This window comes from Stegastes partitus, unplaced genomic scaffold (assembly GCF_000690725.1).
Source record: "Stegastes partitus isolate 25-593 unplaced genomic scaffold, Stegastes_partitus-1.0.2 Scaffold380, whole genome shotgun sequence".
NCBI classification, from domain to species: domain Eukaryota; kingdom Metazoa; phylum Chordata; class Actinopteri; family Pomacentridae; genus Stegastes; species Stegastes partitus.
In genome coordinates this window covers 66,409-86,226 of record NW_007578111.1, presented here as the reverse complement: position 1 = coordinate 86,226, position 19,818 = coordinate 66,409, and the positions used below count along the sequence as shown (strand labels likewise).

General features: G+C 42.5%; 2 protein-coding genes across 4 annotated transcripts in view; both read right to left on the bottom strand.

Annotated features, from left to right (window-relative positions):
* cltcl1 (clathrin, heavy chain-like 1) overlaps positions 1-5,264 on the bottom strand; it is a 30,127-nt gene extending 24,863 nt beyond the window's left edge. For 2 of the 3 annotated variants that reach the window (XM_008284902.1, XM_008284904.1), the window contains exon 1: positions 4,874-5,264. In XM_008284902.1, the coding sequence (XP_008283124.1) occupies positions 4,874-4,915 (42 nt within the window). In that variant the 5' untranslated portion in view covers positions 4,916-5,264. The remainder of the gene's footprint in view (positions 1-4,873) is intronic. The other variant, XM_008284905.1, reaches the window with a different exon arrangement.
* A 4,082-nt stretch (positions 5,265-9,346) lies between these two features.
* On the bottom strand, positions 9,347-19,313 carry LOC103359524 (B-cell linker protein). The gene is made up of 19 exons (XM_008284901.1): positions 19,116-19,313; positions 16,497-16,522; positions 16,374-16,408; positions 16,253-16,290; positions 15,652-15,745; positions 15,500-15,570; positions 15,380-15,383; positions 15,180-15,281; positions 14,070-14,098; positions 13,720-13,756; positions 13,450-13,528; positions 13,207-13,237; positions 12,969-13,005; positions 12,766-12,871; positions 12,620-12,657; positions 12,404-12,447; positions 11,007-11,075; positions 10,602-10,760; positions 9,347-10,499 (listed from the first exon to the last, which is right to left on the bottom strand). The coding sequence occupies exons 1-19, from the start codon at positions 19,122-19,124 to the stop codon at positions 10,383-10,385; spliced, it is 1,125 nt and encodes a 374-aa protein (XP_008283123.1). The 5' UTR covers positions 19,125-19,313; the 3' UTR covers positions 9,347-10,382.
* Between the last annotated feature and the right edge of the window lie 505 nt (positions 19,314-19,818).

Here is a 19,818-nt window from a genome sequence, read left to right as displayed (position 1 = left end):
GCCGGCTGTAACCGAGTTTAATTACGACTAAACCAGCCAACGCCGAGCGAAATCCCCTGCAGAGATCCACTAAAACCAAGAATAAATTACAATATTTTAACGAAGCACCATCAGCAAAATCCGATTCATTATTCAGCATATTGACTTTCTTAATGAGAGGAAGTCACGAGAAGCAACGCGCCACGACTGTGTCACGTCTCAGCAGGACTAACAAACAAGAAAACACCCCGGCTAGGTCTACCGGCTGCTGAACAGAGCAATGATTGTGCACATTGTCAAACTGACTGTGAACCGGGAGGACAGAGCAAAACATGCACTCTCCCCTCTGATGAGTGAACTGACTGCATTATGCAGTCTGAGGCAAGCGGAAAGGAATCCTTACGCTCATCACAAGGACTGTACTATCTCGCAGTTGGCTGGCGGAGCAGGACAACAAATCATGACTGCTGAGCCATTTAAATCATGTCATCTGCAAAACAGGAAGGATGCAGCAGCAGTCGGGGGCGGACGGAGGGGCTCCAGTAGGAGAAGCTGTTTTGGAGCAAGTCGAACAAGACAAACAATACGAGGACTTGTCTTTGCACTTTGGAAAACTGTGATGTGCTGTTTTACCAATGCATCAATAACAAAAAAGTTTGTTGTAGCCCTGCAACAGAAAACAGGAGAACATATGCAGACGTGTTATTTCTGCGGTGATGCTTTCAACTCAGCCACAAGTCGACGTATGGCCGGTTCCTGTGGCGCTAAAGGGACAAAGGCATTTTGAAAAGGCCACAGAGAAGACCGGAGGGAGGATTGAAGCCATATGCTGCATCTCCTGAAGGCTGCCAAAACTGTCTCTGGGAGGAGAGGGGAGGGACGGTAAAGATAGTAGAGGAGGGGAAGATAAGGATGGGAGTGAACGGAGGAGCTCAGTCCAGCATCCTGCTAAAAGCTAAAGGCGAGTGGGTGTTGGGAGGGAGGGAGCGTGGACGAAGGAGAGAAGTGATGACTGTGCCTCTTGTGAGAAACAAAGAAGCATGGATGAGAGCTAGGTAGGTCTGTTCCAGGAACACACGCCTTTCGCAATTTACAGCTCGGGGTGGGGCAACTGACTCACCGGAAGAAAAACCCCCCCAGCGCTCCTTCTGAGTAGAACATTCCAGACTCCAAATCGCACTTCAGCTACAACCTACTGTCTCCAGTGACCCATAAAACTACCCATCGCAGGCTCCTGTAAGCCACCTCTCCCTCAACAGCTGAGATTTACAATCGCAGAAACAACAGGCGCTGATATCACAACAAACAAACAAAAAGGCAGGAGAAGTTCACTGATGATACAGCGTTGACGGTATTTGGTGAGTCATCGGCTGGGTGGACGCGTTGCCGAGGCGCCGACACGTTGCATCAGCAGCTGAAGATTTTTGGGTTCATGAGGACATTACATAAACACAATTAAAAGTGAGGAATGCAGCAGAAACGCCGGGAAGTGTTGCTACTTCACACTCGGCTGCGCAGGACGTAGGCGAACATGGGTATGTGGCATATATAGGTTAGGAGAAGATACAGCGCAGGTGATTATAGAAACACTGCTCGAATCAATAGTTTATAAAAACAATGGGTCAAATCATTATGTCAACATGCAAAGTGTCGTATTTGTCTCCTGCAGCTCGACTTTAGCTCGACTTCAGCTTTTGGTTGACTCTCACAGCTCTCATCAGTGTATGGTTGAGACCAAAACAGAGCTAAAAGGAGAGACAAATGCTGCTCGGCATCTTTTGGAGCGGTAAAATAAACTTTTGGCTACCACATTTACTAAAAAGAAGTGTTGTTTTTACCCAAGAGGCTAAGGTGAAGGTAAGGCAAGGCGTTTTAATTGACACAACATGCGGCTGTGGCTCAGGTGGTAGATCCGGTTGTCCTCCAATCGCAAGGTTAGGGTTCGATTCTCCACAGTCAAAGTGTCCTTGAGCAAGACGCTGAACCCAGAAGTTGCTCCCAATGGCAGGCAGCACCTTGCATGGCACCTCTGTCGCCATTGGTGTATGAACGTGATCTACTCTCAAACGTACGTTGCATATCACTGCAATTTGAGTTATGGGGCAATCTTTTGTTTTTTTACCTTGGATTCTGGGAATTTATAATGGATGCTCCACAGACAAGACAACTAATCAAATCATCAAGACAGTAATCTGCAAAATAATAATTGATGAGAATAATCTGCGGCCTCCACATCAGATAGCGCGAGTTAAATAGTTCACGGCCCATTTAACATTACAGACAATGTGAGTATTGTATGTGCTGCTCTTTCGGCTCATTCATGACCGAGTTTCTCTGACCGAACACAGATGCTCATCCTCGTCTCCACCAGCCACAGATGTGTTCTGTTAGGCCGACCGAGACCCTTCCGTCATCCTGTTTCCTATTCCTGATGTGATTTTTTCCCAGACTCAAACGGGAACCGCTTACCTCATCCGTCAATCAGACACATCCGCCGTGTCTGACGTGGTGGCATCATTTTGTCGGCGCTGTTGCAGCAGCAGCAGCAGCACAAACACAGAACAGCAGGTCGGACTCTGCTAACTCGACTCGACACGACAACGTTCAGACGCTTTCGGAGCTGCAGGACATTTTTGCACTTACTGGAGCTGCTACAGTACGTAGGCCGCTGCACTGACAGCCAGCAGCAGCAGCAGCAGAGACACAAATGACTCTCAGTTTCGTAATTCTGCAGAGCTGTTTTTTCAGACACAATCCGGAGAACTTAACTCCACACATCCAACTAGGGCACTGATCCACTAAGTCAATTAATGACACACTTTGCTTGTGGATCATAAATCATATATAAAAAAGTAAAGGAGCATGATGGAGGGAGACTTGCACCACAGTGTAAGGTGGAAATCTTTAGCTAAAGAACTGCTCTGGGTGGAATAGTTGGGAGCATTTGTTGTGCATTTTTTATCTCCTGGCATCTCACCATAAAGCTGGATCTACATTACACTCCTGAACGCAGCCCAGACTGCAGACACTGAGCTGTAAATACCAGGCCAAGAAAAAAAAAAAGAAAAGAAAAAGCTAAACAACTTGAGGCCCAAAGTCCTGGGTTTGCAAATTCCAAGCATTTTTCACTCTGCTGGAGCCACCTAGATTCACAGGGGGATACGAGTGGGGCAGAGCTGGGATTTCACGGTGGAGGTGGAACGTAAAGCGGTCTGCTGCCGCTTATCACCGTCTCCGGGCGAGATTTTCTTAAAGAGATGTTTAAAGGGGTGGAGGGTGGGGAGAGAGAAAAGGTATGTGCTGTTGAGAGCAATCTGAACTAATGACCCAGACATTGCCAGGTACTGCGCTGTGCTCCATCAGCGAGCCACTGCTGTCAGGGAGGAGAGGGGCGCCTGCTGTAGGCTGCTGCAGGCCCTCCTGGCCGGCACAGGTTTTGGGTTTTTTTTTTGTGGATAAAGGGTCTTTGGCTGAGAAAGTGGGGCTACTGGCCAGAGGAAGGGAGCACAGAGACAGGGGGTGGGGACTCTGTGCTTCTTTTTCTTTTTTTTTTCTAGTGAAAGGCCATTTCACTGCCTGCTGTTACCATAACAACAGGCTACAGACCAGGGGAGGTGGAGGGGTGCGTCACAAACTTTCCCTTTTGGCTGCAAGACACCGAGCACCGGGGCTGCTGTGGGACAACGGTTTAAAGTCCCACCAAGAAAAAAAAAAAAAGGGGGCCATAGTGGAAATAGTTCCCCTGCAGACGGCCAAATAAGCGCCGGATTGTTTGCAAAAGGGGGCATTTTGTGTTTCCACCAAGCAGAGACTACAGGGCCTCCTGTGATTTACTGATGCTGATGATTCTGAAGCTGCACAGATGCATGAAATCAATCTGATATCAATACTGTAAAATGAAACTAGAGCTCACACGGGGCACGATGCCACTCATGTGATGTGTTTCTTTGGGTCCAACCAGCAAGTTTCTGAACTTATTGGCTGCAGAACAAATGCTTCTACCTGTTCGCACGCCTACAATAAAACAAATCACCATCATATTGTGATTAAAATACGCTGAGTTTGTGTCAATTTGGTAAACAAACGGGACACTTGCAGACGCTCCAGGGCCTTGGCTGCTGTGATTTATTGATGCTGATGATTTTGAAGCTGCACAGATGCTGCTCTGACTTGAGAGAGAGAGAAAAAAAAAAAACAAGAAGCAGAGCTGGACGCATGAAATCAATATAATATTGATGCTGTAATATGAAGCTAGAGTTCACACTGGGCTTTGGTTATGGCCACATACTGCTAAAAATGATGTGTTTCTTTGGGTTTAACAAGCAAGTTGCTGAACTTACTTAGCTGCTACCTCTACAAAATTAATTATGTTTTTATTATTATTATTATTTTTGGTGCACAGACATGAATGTGTTGCTGCAGGACATGACAACAACAAAAGCTCGAGAGCAAAGTCAGGTCTCAGTTACAGCGAACAGCTGAGCTCAGTTGTCGGCAACAAGAAAAAAAAAAAAGAAAAGTGTCACTGCAGTTTGCGTCGCTGGAACATGACAGCGGCGTTTCCGCACTTGAAGAGAGGTGCAAAAAAAAAAACTGCGGCGTATCCACACACACACACACACACACACACACCGGTCCGCATTGGAGCTGTGTACGATTCAATTTTTACAAGTCATCATCAGCAGCCCGGCAGGAGGGAAAACTAGGCCTGTAGCTATATTGAGCACCACCCTGCAGCCTCTATTTCAGATCCCATTTAAATGCGACATGTGCCGTGTGTGTGGTGTGTGTGTGTGTGTGTGTGTGTGTGTAGTGTGTGTGTGTGGACCTACACGGCCGAAAAGCAGAAACACACACATTTAAAGGGCTTTTCTCTTTTCTCCCTTCTGCTTACCTGCAGATGTTCCTGAAACCGTATGGGCAGAATCTGAGCCATGTCTGAGGTGGTTTCTCTGCCCGAAGGAGCCGAAAGGAAGGAAGGAAGGAAGGAAGGAAAAAGGAGGGGGAAGGGGGACAAGCAAGAGGATAGAGGTGGTGGTCTTCTTCTATGTGTGCCCTAAAAGAAAAAGCCCCCCAGGAAAAAGTCCAAAAATGATGGGCAAAGCGGCGGCTCGTCTGGGCGGCTTGCTGTTGGTATCACACGAATCCAGTGACTGCTCCCATTCAGCGGCCCCCCTACGCCAGTCCTGGATCAAAAACTCCGCACCTCCGCTAAGAAAACTAGTCCACTGGAAGTACTACGGAGCGCTTCCTGGAGTCTGGTGATGAGAATACGGAGCCGTGCCTGGAATATTTTTCTTTTTAAAAATCGCGGTGGAATCTTTCTTCTTTATTTTATTATTATTATTATTATTTTTAATTTCACAGAGCTGTCAGTGCGTTTGGTCGGATGTGCGGCGTGTAGCCCTCCGCCGCAGCCCCTTCCCCCCGTTCCTTTTCCACCAACTTCGAAAAATCAGGGCTCGTGACATGCGCCCCACCTTTTGCGTGGTTTCTTACCCCCTCCAAAGAAATTACGCAGATGTGTCCGGAAGGTGTGTTGTTCTGGGGTGGGTTTTTTTTCCACAAGAAGCTATAAACAGAATTAAATCATGCATCTGTTGGACTTCTGCAGGAGCTCCCATCATCACAGTGATGCCTGCTGAGCAAGTTGTGCACAGTTGAAATGCACAAAGTGACAAAATAAAGGGAAAAAAACTGAGCCTTTGACCCCTACAGTGAGGAGATGTGATTCTGTGAGGCTATTTTATGATTATATCCTTTGTATCGCAGCAGCAATAGTGCAAAAATGTGGAGAACATCAGTTTTTTTTTAAAAATGCATGAGTAGTGTAGAAATTGTCCAGATTATTCTATATGTGGAAAATCTAGATTTTGCACGGATTCCTCAGAATGTGGAAAATACCAACATTGCACAGGGTTGTTCTACAAACAGGAAAAACGAGGGATAGACTAATTGTCAGGGCCGATATTGTTATCTTCATTGACCAATTACTGATAAATTATTTCTCTGTCTGTAGGGACTCTGTGGTCTCAGAGGTACAACCTGCAAAAACAGAACAAGAAACACAAGACGTCGCCGCAAACCGACTAAATATCTGCTTTCACAGTAGCTGAGAAGTCGGCAGCCACAGATTAAACCAATAAAAGAAAACAATAAAGAATGATGCTGTAAGATTTGGGCCTTAGTGTGCAAATAAAGTGATAGTAAAATATAACATTTTATATTTATTGGTTAGTTATTGGTTCGTCTTGATTACCTCCTTCCATGAAAGTACTGATATTGCACATTTTGCAGCTATGGATTAGTGAAGGGTTTCTGCAAATCACTACAAAGTTGTTCTGAGTGATCACATTTATCCCCATGATTAAACATTTCTCCTCCAGAGCGACACTGCGTCCATCCACAGGGCACGAGGGGTCATCGAGTGGTTTGGTGAAAGTGATCGGAGTCATATGTGATGGCCTTCACAGCTACCAGATTTCACCTCGATCCTTCACATACATGTTAGACCCACAGTGCTCTCCACTGCCATCATCATAACACACCCAATGAGGGAATATCTTTTAGAAAAATGGTGCTCCATCCCTCCAGTAAAGTTCCAGGAACCTAAAGAATTAATGTTAAGGTGCAATGAAGCTGCTCTGGCTGCATGTTGTGGCTAAACACCTCACTAAGTCACTTTATGCATGTGTTTCCTTTACTTTGTCATTTATCTGTATATGATTAAGTCTGTGGACACATTTTTGCAGATGGAAAACAAATGAAAATACCATAAAATTCAGGTTTTAGACTATTTAAAAGTCATGGCCACACTCTAAGAAGTAATTCAGGGGAACTATTACCACCTCTCAATTAGATGTATGGATGCAAGATAAAAATTAGGTGGTTCAGTGGATAGCACTGTTGCCTTGCAGCTGGGAGGTCGCCGGTTTGTGTCCCAGTGAGGACACTTTCTGCGGAGTCTCCATGTTCTCCCCGTGCAGCGTGGGTTCTCTCCGGGTTCTCCTGCTTCCTCCCACAGTCCAGAAACATGCTGAGGTTAATTGGTGATTGTAAATTGTCCGTAGGTGTGAATGTGAGTGTGCTTGGTTGTCTGTCTCTAAGTGTAGCCCTGTGATAGACTGGTGACCTGTCCAGGTGAACCTGCCTTCACCCTGAGTCAGCTGGGATAGACTCCAGCCCCCCATGACCCTAGTGAGGATTAAGCGGTGTATAGATGATGGATGGATGGATGGATGTATTGATTTTTTTATGTCTACGACAAGGTTGCTCTTTTATATTTTCTCATGAGTTCATCAACATTTTAAGTCGTTACGTCATTAAAATTGATTCAAGGCCAATAAATGAAATGTTAAAAAGATAAATGTAGTAATTTGACTGAAATACACCACCATAAAATGAATGGCTGGTTAAACAAACTAGTAACTTTAATTATGATGGTTAATTTTATGAAGAATGTGACAGGTCACGTGACCACAGGTTCGTTAAGGAGCACACCTGTTGCGTTGTGGACCACACGTAATACAGCGACAGAGGAAAACCAGACGGTCTCAAAATGACTATATTCTGCAACCTCCGAGAGGCACACACGGTAATTAGTGATTTCTAACTTTTATTTATGTGTAATATTTGTCAAAGTGTATTTATATGGACGGTTTGATGCATTTGCTATCGCGAGGTGACACATGTGGACCCGTCTATCAACTGGGACCAACGTAACAGACTAATGGTTGGAGTTCGTCTAATCAAGGACGCTTTCTTGGCAAAACTTTAAATAACAACGAAGAAATGTGTTTAAACCTTTGCCTGTATGTCCTGTTTTATTGATATTATTTATTTTATTTTATCTTATTTTATTTGTAGTTTTCATGGTGTCTGCTGATAAAAGGTGGAAATAAATGTTCAAAACACATCTATATATTAACATTTTAAATTAGAAAACTTTTGATTTTGATGGGTTGTGTTGACGTAATTCTATTAGTAATTATGCTAACCTACCATTTTGCTTAACTTAAGCTAAATAGTTTTGCATTAAATAATTTAAAACAAAATCCAAGTTGCAGTAAAATAATAAACTTGACTGGATTTTTCTCTACTTTTACTTCAGGATTGCAAAACTCCCCCAAAAACTTGTGTTTATGCTACAAATTATGAGGCAATGGCTAAATTAAAATACTGCCGACCGTAGAATAAAGACTCAGCCCTGAACTCAGTAGAGTTTGTTGTTTCGTTACAGATCGTCATAACTCAAGAAGAGTGGTGCAAACTGTTGTGTTTTACAGAGAGAGAGTCTGAACATTTGTTTTAGGAGTGCATCGAGGCCATAAGCTGCCAGTTTGTGGTTTGTTTGAGAAATGCTTGCTTTCAAAATCACTAAAGTGTATACACTACAGACATGAGTCGGTGTTACACACAGGATGTGGACGGCATAGATCATTTGTAATCAAAAAGCTCCTCTTCCAAATTATTTGGGTTGCACAATGCAGTTTTAACTTCCTGCACTTAAAAAAAAAAAATAAGGAAATAAATATTTACTGTTAAGACACTCATGACCAGAATGAGCTACAGAAAGCTTAAAGACAGAAGTTCTTGTGTTGCAAATCCATGGGCCAGACGTGGCCAACAGGCTCTGGCACTGTGTACTTCCTGTAGCAGAGCAGAGGCAATATGTCTCAATAACATTATGTTTTCCTGATAATTATGTCTTAATCTTCTCAGGCCCTGCTTGTGGCCACAGAGTTTTAGATGCTGATCATTTTTGTGCCAAAACTACACGCAAAACCTGCAAAAGGTAACTGGAATCTGAACAAGAAGCGTATGATGCACTGCGCTGCGGGCTCAGGCTCAGTTTGTCGTCCTGTAACCGAGCTACAAGATGCCCTGCACCCACCTGCCAAATTACACCGGCTCCAGGAAGTTATTTAGTGCTCATTTACCCCACCAGTTTATGCAAATACTGCATCTGCAGTCGCACAAGCCTCTGCATTTTCAGCCAGAGCTGAAATCTACCGTGTCACAAGATTAGACAACTTGAAACTGAGCTATTACTACGAACACATAAGTCACTTTTTAAAAAAAGTAAAGGACATGAGAACATGACTGCGCCTGGCACGCCGAGCTAAAAACGTATGATGCTTGCTCGGTTTGCAATTTCGCGACTTCTTGGCACATTCCAGCCACAACTTGGCACTTTAGAGGTTGGATCCGGTCCATGAGATTCATTTAATTTCAGTGACTGTTTTTCTTCCTGCGACAAGTTGACATGTGTGCGAAGCGGTCAAAATGATGAAAATGTTAAATTTAGCTCTGATGTGACGGGATAATGTTGATGTTTTTACACTCTCAGAAGTAAATCACACACTTATTATTCTGCCATGTGGTATTCCAGGCTGAGGATTTATGGTTTGGCCACAGAGGAGATGGTTTCACCCTGACAGGAAGCAGCGTGTCTGGTCAGCAGCAGCAGCAGCAGCAGCAGCACACACACACACTACTACACAACAAACACACACATTAGGGTTTACTCACAGGCTTTCATCAAGCATCAGTCTTTCGTAATGTACTTAATCCTCTAAATGAACCACAGAAACCCCAAACAAAGACATGTGGTCGGTTAAAGTTCAGGTTAGCTGATGGTTTCTGGTCAGCAGCAGTAAACACAAGGAAAGACAGCGAATGAAAACAATAGAACGTGGATGTATTTAGGTCTATATTGCACAATATCTACAATATCACACTGGAAGGGCAGCACATGAGACATCAAAGTAGTGACACTGACTTGGGAGGCAGATGCACACTGAAGTAAAATAGGTCATTGAAACCGATGTTTATCTGTTAGATAGGGTTGCTATAGTAAATGTAAATGAGCAAAAAGGAAAGAGGTGATGGTTAACGTTTTAGCTGCAGGCTTTTCTGAGGTGGTTTGATGACTTTCCACAGCAGAAATATACAGTTTTTAAAAGTCAGTGAGACAGAGCAGTTCGACAGCAACACCGTCATTGTTTCATCCAGAGGCAGAAACACGCAGACTTAATGACTATTAAAGTAAAAAACCCAGTTTCCTTTTTACTAGAGTTCAGTTAACCTTGTGCAATGATGATGACGGGGTGCACGAGAGAAAAATCGCTCCGTCAGGCCACAGAACTGAGTGAGTTTTACGCCGTTGCTGCTGCTGAGTCATGAAGGCTTTTCAACATCTCCGACAATATTTCAGTAAAGTTTGCATCATCTGTTCTCGATTATTAACAAAACAGCGTCTCGGCTGCGCGACCGTAAATATACATGTAAGAGTGACACACAGTCAGTCTGCTGTGTTTCCAAGAAGGGAAACTTTCAAACTGTGCCGTTATCCTTGTGACTCATGTGAACACGGCTTTAGACGGGCCAGTGGAAGTGCAGCTTTAAGGGCGCACAGGGTGAGTTAAATGAGCCGTGTGCTTGGCCTGACTCTTGCTGTCAATCAGAAGCAGCTGGTTATTCTTGTGGTGAGAAATCATCTCGTCCAGGCTGGTGAAAATCTAAAAGAGAGGAAGATAAAGGCCATTCAATGAAAAGCCTGGAATAGTCCTGAAGTCGCAGTCCCTTTCTCTTTGGCTTTTTCTTCTCCCGACCCGTCTTACCTCTTCGTTCTTCTTGCCCTCCTTCCCCAGGGCGTAGCCTTGCGTGTCCTCCAGGAAGCGGATGGGGATGTTGTACACCTTCTGCTGGTAGAGCACGGCCAGGGTGAACGGCTGGCGGGCGCTCTGAGCCGAGCTGTGCCGGATGAGGAAGGCACCGTCCTTCAGGAATAAGAAAAAGTGAGGGATGGATGAATGAAGGCAGTGTAAAAAAAGGACTGTACGTATGAAGGTGTCTGATTCAGGTTTCATTTAAATTTCAGGTTTGTCAGCAAAAGCGTGCACATAAACACTCAGCAGATTTCTTTACTGTCGGAGCAACAGTCTTGCCTCGAGGCCTCGTGTTTGCTGGAAACTAATTGTGGTTGAAATTGTTCATTTCAGCTCAAAGTGAGACTCCTGGTTTACCTTGTTGAGTCTCATTAAGAGTTCCTCCGCTGTCCTTCTGCTGCAGTCTCCAGCAAACCACTCTTTGTCCTGGAATATGCAGAAAATACATCTATAGCGGTGTCTGACAGTAGAGGAAGTACATTTGCACGATGCTTTGCCACTTGATGCTTGTGATTCACCGTGTTCAGCGGGAAATGATGTGATATTTACTCAACTACTGATGTTTTTAAATTACGTTTTACACTAAATATCTGCACAATTCTTCACACAGGTGGTTTCCTTTAAAAGTTTGAGTACCAAAGAGATCAAATGATTCAATATTTCACTAAATAACACGTTGATGAGAGCTCCTACCTCGTCCATTAATCATCTCACAACCGCTCAGATTTATCTTCAGACTCTTTGAATTGTTTTTTTTTTTTTTAAACTATCTAATGGCATATGAAGTTCTGCGTATACTTGATGCATCAGTACCAACAAATAGGTTCTATGTCAGTGATCAGGCTACTTTATTGTCATTCATACAAATTACATCAAGCATGCACTGGAGAACGCAGTGACGATGCAGGTCAGCGATTTAAAAACTCACACAGTTAAAATACCTGAGATAGATTTAAATAAGTTATAAATACTGTTGCAGTGAGTGAAAATAAATAAGAGATTATTGCACATGTGAAAGGCAGTCGAGTGTCTATGTTAATATTAATATTTACAGTCCTCTGTTTAAAAGACAGAAAGAAACTGTTCAGTATTAAGATGGATGTGTTTTAATCGGACAGCCTTGCTATCTGACAGGTTTTAAGTTTAGTGTCGGATCATCGAGTCACGACTTTATATTCAATTATAGTTAAAGGGAAAAGCTAACTGAGTAGCCTGGATAGCTGGATGGGCTGATTAACAGCCTTTGGACTGGAAGGTCACAGGTTTGCATCCAGCTTTCTCCAATTATCTTCAACAATTTCCCTGAGGTACCAAAGGCATCAGTAAAGTTCTATCTAATATTGAACAGTTGCTCTCAAAATAGTAAGAATTTGTAAACTTTATTCAAGAGTAAAAACACATTTATGGCTGAAATGTTACCAGAAGCCCTCAAGTTGCTTCATGTCATCATTTTAAGGGGAAAACACAATGAAAGGTTGACCAGGCGTCGTCCTGACACAAGCAAGAATGACTTTTACAAACTCTGCTTATAGAGCTGAACGTAACAGCTGATGCTACGTTAAATCACCACCTACATGCAACCTATAAGAAACGTTGCCGTACTCAGGTTCAGACAACAAACGCACACCTAAGGGATGATGCACTTTCTTTAAACACCAGTGTCATTGGCTATTCTTTAATTATTTTTTTGTCTTATTAAAAGTTTGAATACCTTTTCTACCACTGCTAGATTATTATGCAGATCGATACCATACCTCATTCCCAGATTGCCTGGTTGGCCTCATCCCACCAAAGGAGGCTGGAACAAAAACAATCAAACAGAAGCTTGTGCAAAATCTGTATACAGCTACAGCTGGATGGTAAAAAACAGTAAAGCATGAGTCGAGCAATGTTCAAAAGTAAGACTCGAAGCAAATTTGCATCCCTCAGGATAAAGACGCTGTTCTAAGAAGGAGTGAAAGAGAGCTTACCCACAGACTTAAGGTCTGCCATGGGAGGATTTGGAGGGCTGGAATAAAGAAAAGAAGGTTTGACTCTGATGTATGCATTCAGATGGGTCAGCTGGAAGTGTACATATCTGCTTAACAAACTCCTCGTCGTGTTGTTGACCTGCTACCTGGGTTTGGCTTCCTTCAGGATTGCTGGCAGAAGCGGCTTCATGCTGGGAGTTGGCGGGGGCAGTTTGGTAGGAAAAGTGGCTCGTCTCTCTTCAACCGGGGGAGCTGTAGAGACAATACAATGTGTTCCTCACCATCGTGGACCGAATAATGCCTTTTGGATGTGATTTTTCATTAGTAAAGAAGACGTGGTTATTATTACCTGTTTTTATCTCACTCAGCGAAGGCAGCACTGAATTCTGAACGGGAGGAAATAAATATTACTGCAGAGTCACAGTGGTGAGTTTAATTTCCGACGTAGGAAATGGAAGCACGGCGGTAAGAATGAAAACTTCAATTTCTGACTCGGCCTCTATCTTGACAGTCCTACTTTAGACTGGGATGGAGCTTAGCATGAGAAAATGATAAGTCTAAGCGCTGAGATGAATAGACACACTTACAGACTTGGCTCTGGGAACCGGAGGCTTCATCCTGCACAGACAGTGAGATGCTAATTTTTATTGCACGTTTAGCACCAGGAATTCGCAGCATAATGCCACTACTATAACGGCCACATTTGCATTTTGGTGAAAAAAAAAAAAAACAAGAGCATCTTTGTCCGATTGGACAGTGTGGAGCTATGCAGATATGTCAGGTTCATTTATGTCACCACATCAGGTAGTGGGATGAAGTGGGGCACTCACATGGGGATGGAAGTAGGTACAAGAGGTGCCTTGGTTGGTGGAGGCATCCTCGCTGGCTGACGTGGGGCAGGAGGGCAAGCTGAGGAGCAGGGAGAGAGGAAATTATCATTTTTATCACATTCTCCATCATGTGGAAATGAAATCTTGCCGTCTTTTTTTGTGCATGTAGCTGCTGCTGCTGCTGCTGCTGGATGATCACTTCCTCATCAAGCGCTGCTATGCAAACTTGTAATCAACACCTCAGAGCTTGTACAGTGAAGTGTGACCTACCTGCTGTTGGTTCTAAATAAAGTTCATCGCTGTCTTCCTGCAACACAAAAGTGACAAACGGCACGTTAGAGCATATGGGAGCTGTTTTAATGTCATCCCATCATGCAAGTGTGCTTTCACAGCGTTAACTGTTAGCATCTCTGAACTAATGTTAAATGGTCTTTTAAGGCCCTGCAGTGGATTCAAGACCATCAGTGCATTTATGTGCCGTCATAGCTGGCTTAGTAGACAGCTGCATCTGAAATAGATGCTCTGCTCAGTGTGTGTGTAGCTTAACTAGTCTTACAAATGGCCTTTAATCATCAACATGTCCTTGGTTTGTCTTGCAGAAGTGTCTAAGTTCAAGTCACCTGTTCCTCATTTGGATCCAGATACACATCTGAAATACAGAAAGAGGTTGAGAGAAAGAGTTAATGCATACAGTCAAGCACTGGATGTTGTAATCCTGAAGTTCCTTATTGGTTCAGACAACTCAGCAGCAGGGACGCAAAATTTGACATACTTCTGTGTCACTCGAATATTTAAAATTTCTGCACCTGCATTTTTCTACTCGACTAGAGATCAGCAGCAGATGCTGTACTTTTTACTCTACTACATTAAACTTGCAATATACACAGCATTATGTACAGTAATTATAATCAGAACCACCTTTAATAAATGTAAATATGATGCACACGTGACTGCATCAGCATTTACAATTATTCTAATATACTTTGTAGGCCATTCTTACTTAAACCAATGTTTTAGTACTTTTTCTTTAGTACAGTGTTTGAAATCAGGACTTAAAAATTAAACTTAAATATAAAAAAATGCATTATAATAATTACAAGTGGAATCTTAAAACCACAACAAGACAGAGCAGGACAAGACCAAACATAGAACTGCTGATAAATACATTTAGCTTGAAGTAATACAGTGAAAATGTTTAAATTTGAATTATTTAAACATCAGATGTGTTCTGTCTTTCCAGTTTTGTAATCTTGTCTTTCATGGTGAGTTGGATCATCAGGAGAGATGTTCAGAAATCTGTACTACAAAGATGTTAAAACACTACAACAGTGGAGCTCAGAGGAGTCGACTAAGTCTAGTTTGCTTTGGTGTTCTTGCAGATCACTTTGCAGTCAGTTTGCTCATAAGTTTGAGTTTTTGAGGCGCTCTGGGTGCAGCTCAGTGGCGCTACAGTAGAGGGCGCTATCCTCTCTTGTTTCAGTCTCTGCTGCTCAACATATGGCAACTGGCCACTTCTGGTTTATTCAAACTAAACTTCTGTTGCTGCTGGTAACATTAAACACGTCATGAATGTGCACCACGAGGATCCGAGTGCTTAAACAGCTGCATTGATGCCTGATAAACCCAATATTTATTTTAGTATTTCCCGTATCACCTCATGTAGGTATTTACTTCCTTGGAGTGAACAGTGAAAGGCTTATTTGTGTTACTAGAAATGATTAATACTCCACCTTCCTCGATGGGTGCAGGGATTGGAGCAGGAGCAGGGCGACCTGCTGGAGGAGGCATCATCTCCTTCCTCCCAGGCTTCTCATTTCTGTCTATCTCAGGCGCTGGAAGGGAGGAGGATGTGTTTGTGTCACGTTAAAGGAAAAGACACGATAAGGAGTGATGGTTTTACTTTAAAAGAACAAAATAAATGCAGACTCACGTTTCTTCATCGTAGAAATCATAACATTGAGGTTTTTGAATGACACAGGTGAGATTAGTTAGTTCATTCAGAAACAGAAAGTGAAAACGCAGACTTTGGAGGTCACTGAGGTGTTGTTACCGAGGATTTGCTTGGTCTGGGAGGAGGAGGAGCGGCCTGCCTCTGGGGGACAGCAGGACTGGACGTCCGCTCTGCAACATGTAGAGACGGGGTTTTAGAGAAAAGGATGGTTGAAGTAATCCAGCGGTAGAGGAAGGAGTCAGTGATGTTACCCAGATAAATGTTCTCCTCCACTTGTCTCGGTGGGACTTTCACGGCCGGACGCTCACAGGGAGGCGCTTCGTACATGTCGCCTTCCTCGTCGTCCTGCCGTGAGAAAATATTGATTCAAGAAAAAAAAAAAAAGAGTTGCATCCTAATGTGTGTAAGAGTTATTGCCACATTAATTCTGAGACGTTAATATCCTGCAGCCGTGATTGATTGATCGGGGACGTGTCAGGGGTCTACTCCGCCTCTCATACATTATCAACCGGGATCATCTGAGCCCACAGTGAGAAAGGATAAGTGGAACATAGCTGATGGATGGATGGATGCATAGCACCGACACTTCAGTCAAATGAGATCATCACTCACACGACTGAAAGCCCCTTTTGTAGCATTTTGTTTAGAGGAGTTTGAAATTGTCCAGGAAATGTGCCGTTAGTTTTGCATAACCAATGTGAAGAGTCAGTGGAAAGGAACAACAGCTACCACAAAACAAAGCAACAGAGCTTCTGGGAAATGTGGTAATAACCAAACAATGGTCACAGTTTTAACGGTGTGTGTATGAAAAACTGCAAAAACTAAATGAGGAATGTGTGTCTTTGTACTTACAAACTCATCCTGTGGCCACCCAAAGCCTGCATTGTTTTCTGCAACGTGTAGACATGCATGTGTGAGCAGAAAGACAAGAGGCATCGAAACTTATTTTGTCTGAGGTGTAGTTGAGTCTCACCTGTCCTTCTAGGGGGAGCTGGAGGTCCACTGTGTCTGACAGGAAGAGGAGAAACAAGGTTCAGACAATCTATGATGCATCATGCGTCATACAAGAACAAATGGGGTTTGTGTTTCTACTTACAGGTTCTTCAGTTTTCCAAAGAAGCTCTGAAAAAAACCCACCAGAGATCAGAGATGTAATCGGAGATAAGAGGGACACAAAGAGGCAGGTGTGCTGAGGTATTTAAGCAGCCTCTACTTATAAACCGTAGGTCTGGTTAAAAGTCGTTTACTTTTAGTTATCAGCTTCATCTGTCAGCGTGAGTCAGCGGCTGCTGTTTGAGGAAGGTCAAACCGTGACGACAACAATAGAGCTTTATTTGGTGCAAAAGGGAATTTCTACCGAAGTAGAAAACGTCCAGAGTTCTGGGTTCTGCTGTATTTCTAACACAAACCGTAATAACAATAATGTAAATAACACTTTATTACTGTTTTTATGCATGTAAGTATAATGAAAGTGTCATATAACATTAAAAAGCCAAAAAAAAAAAAGTTAAACTTTTTATTCCACTTCATTTATTTGGTCATTTTAGTCACTGTTTGTTTTGCAGATTTGGACGAACGCATGCAGAACAGCATAAGTTTAAAGTAATGTACACATTAAGCATCAAGGATTCAAGGATTCAAGGATTCAAGGCCTGTATTGGTCACAGAGACAGTTATACACGGTGTAACGCACAATGAAAGGCTTTGTGTTCTTGTTCCACACCGACACAATATTAATAAGATGAATAAAAATAAAGAGTAAAACACACAATAAATATATAAATTATAGTATTATCATTTTATTTATTTATTCCATCTCCTTTTGCATTGTTTGAAAATGTGATTTATTTATTTTTGCTTATTTTTTATCCCTCTCTCTCTAAATATATTCAAATAGTGTAAGATTTTGGTTTGATTTTAAAATGGGCCATTCTATTGGATACTTAATTAACGTTAAACGGGGAGATTGCCAGTGTGACCTAGTTTGTCTTACATCCTCGTGAATAATCGTGAGTTATCGACAATTAACTCAAAATCAGGTTTGAAGCAGAAGTCCGTGAACGACGTCGGTTACGTCACAGGGATGTTCACGTGTCGGGATGTGGCGTGAGCAGGTGGAGATCAACGTACATGTCAGGTGAAATCAGGAAGTGGATGTTTTTCCCACAGTGTCATGTAGCCGTGGAGGAAGTGCTGATGCTCAGTAAATGATTACAGAGAGCCAGAGAGGGAGCTTTCTATCTGCCACACCCTGACGCACAGCATGTCAGAAACACAGCTGCTTTACTGTTGATAAGTTAGGAGCAGGTGAGACTTGATAAAAAGAGAACCACGTTGCTATTTATGACCTCTTCGTAACGCCGCAATTCCAAAAATATCAGCATTTTACGGTCGAGTCGAGTTGCAGCGACGGTGTTCTGCTTTGTGTGAGCTGCTACCTGATGTGACTTCTCTCTGAGAGGGGAAATAGTCAGAACCTGTAAAGCCAAAAGAACAAACTGCAGGAAAAAGGAAAAAGGCACGCAACTATGGAGGGAAATTTAATGCAAACAAGGACAAGACACGCAAATGCTTCACAACTCGGACAATAGAAATAGTGTGTGTGTGTTATCACGAGCAGCTACAGGACTGTAATATTCATTTATTAATCTAATTAAACAAGCAGGTGAACGTATTGACTCTATTGTAATGTTTTTTATTTCAAGTTAGTTTTTTAAAGTTTGTTTTTATCGTACAAGGAAACCCTGCAATCACTCAATCAATGAATTGATTGTAGGAGACAAGAGAAGATTAAATTCTGTCATATTACATCAGCTAAAAGGGTCACGAGAGATTTTTTTTGGTATTAAAACCCTGTTAGAAAATACTTCTGTAGCTCAATATCACTTCAACACAACAGTATGTGTGCAGTTTGTGTAACCAAATCAGGTGAAGATGAGGACATAAGTCATGTTCGGGTCATATTCTGACTGTAAAATACATGATTTCTGTGATTCAGTGGTATCTACTAATATTAAAAGTTAAAGTAAAAACAGAAGCCACCTTCAGAATTGGCAGCACAGTGTTTTTTGTATTGGGATTAGTGCATTTCTGCTTTAAATATTGCATGAACGCAGCATTTTCCAAACTCTCTTGTGGTTGTGTTTAGTAAAGAACTTTCTATTTTTGTTATGTGAAAGAAAACTAGTTATATTGCATTGATGTTAACATACAGGTAAGAAGTAGTGGCACCGTTTTGTCTACCTGGAACATGGAAGTATGATTTCTAATTTATTCGTACCACACAAAACTCCAAAATGCACATCAACTAACATCGACTGTGGTTCAGTGTTGTGAGTTTAACATGAAATCTAAGAAATTCAAGCGTTTTCTGCAAAAGCGTGAAGCCAAAAACAATCCTTCCCTCGTCTGACCTTCCACAGGACTTTTATATCGGCGTTGAAGGTAAACATTTGCCTTCAGGTTATCGGTTCGTTGTCTGAGATCTTTTCACTGTTTGCATTCACACTCCCACACAATCACAACTTTACCAGTGTAGCTGCCGTCGTCATACCTTTACCCTCAATCACAACTCTAAAAAAAAACAAACCAACAACAGCAGCCCTCAACTAAAAGCAGCTGCACTGGCTTTCACAACACCTGCTCACTTCCTTCTCATTCCACCCGGTTAACACAACGTGAATGAAAACAGCACAAAAACAAAACGTTACCGTACCATCGTCATGGTTTGGAGTCGAGTCTCGCAGCTCAAGTCATGAAGAAATGTCTTTGCTTCTGCTCTTGGATGCAAATGGTTTTAAAGATTGAAAGCGAGCGATACGGTGAGAATGTGAAGCTGCTCTAACTGACTTCATTTGCATTTCCTACCTGTGCCAGAAACACAGTCGGCTCAGATGTCTGCCTTCACATGAGCCGCACAGCTATGAACGGGATGGTCACGGGCACTCCCTGTTTCATGTGCGTTAGACTCGCAGTTCAACGGAAATGAAAAATATACACGTTAAAGTTCAAAAACACACAAAAAAGAAATCATGCCCTCTGGTGTATGAGAGAGAAAGCTTCTGTATGATGGTCCAGTCATACTTCACAAATGAAAATAGGTTGTGAGATTCAGGTGACTTAACCTGTACCAAGAAGCTATGTCACTTCATTTCCAGCTCGCTGACAGAAAAAGAGAAAGTTAGTATGATTTAAGAGGAACTGAGGTCTTTTAAAAGATACAGATTCAGAACAAAAGTGACGGAGCGTTGTGTTGCTGTGACAGGAATCAGTTTGTGGAACCAAAGAATCAAATTCAATCTTTACGTTTAAAAGAACAAATAAAGCCGGTATGTTGAGGAAATATGTTAATTATTGTAAAGACGAGTAAATAATCATGTCAAATTCTTTGTTTTTGTTGAAGAATATTAAAGACAATA

Excerpts from the sequence above, each read along its gene's own strand:
- LOC103359524 (XM_008284901.1), bottom strand. Across the intron at positions 13,006-13,206 it reads CGGTTCCCAGAGCCAAGTCT|AATTCAGTGCTGCCTTCGCT; the intron begins GTAAGTGTGTCT and ends CCTCCCGTTCAG. Across the intron at positions 10,761-11,006 it reads TCTTAATGAGACTCAACAAG|GACGGTGCCTTCCTCATCCG; the intron begins GTAAACCAGGAG and ends TTATTCCTGAAG.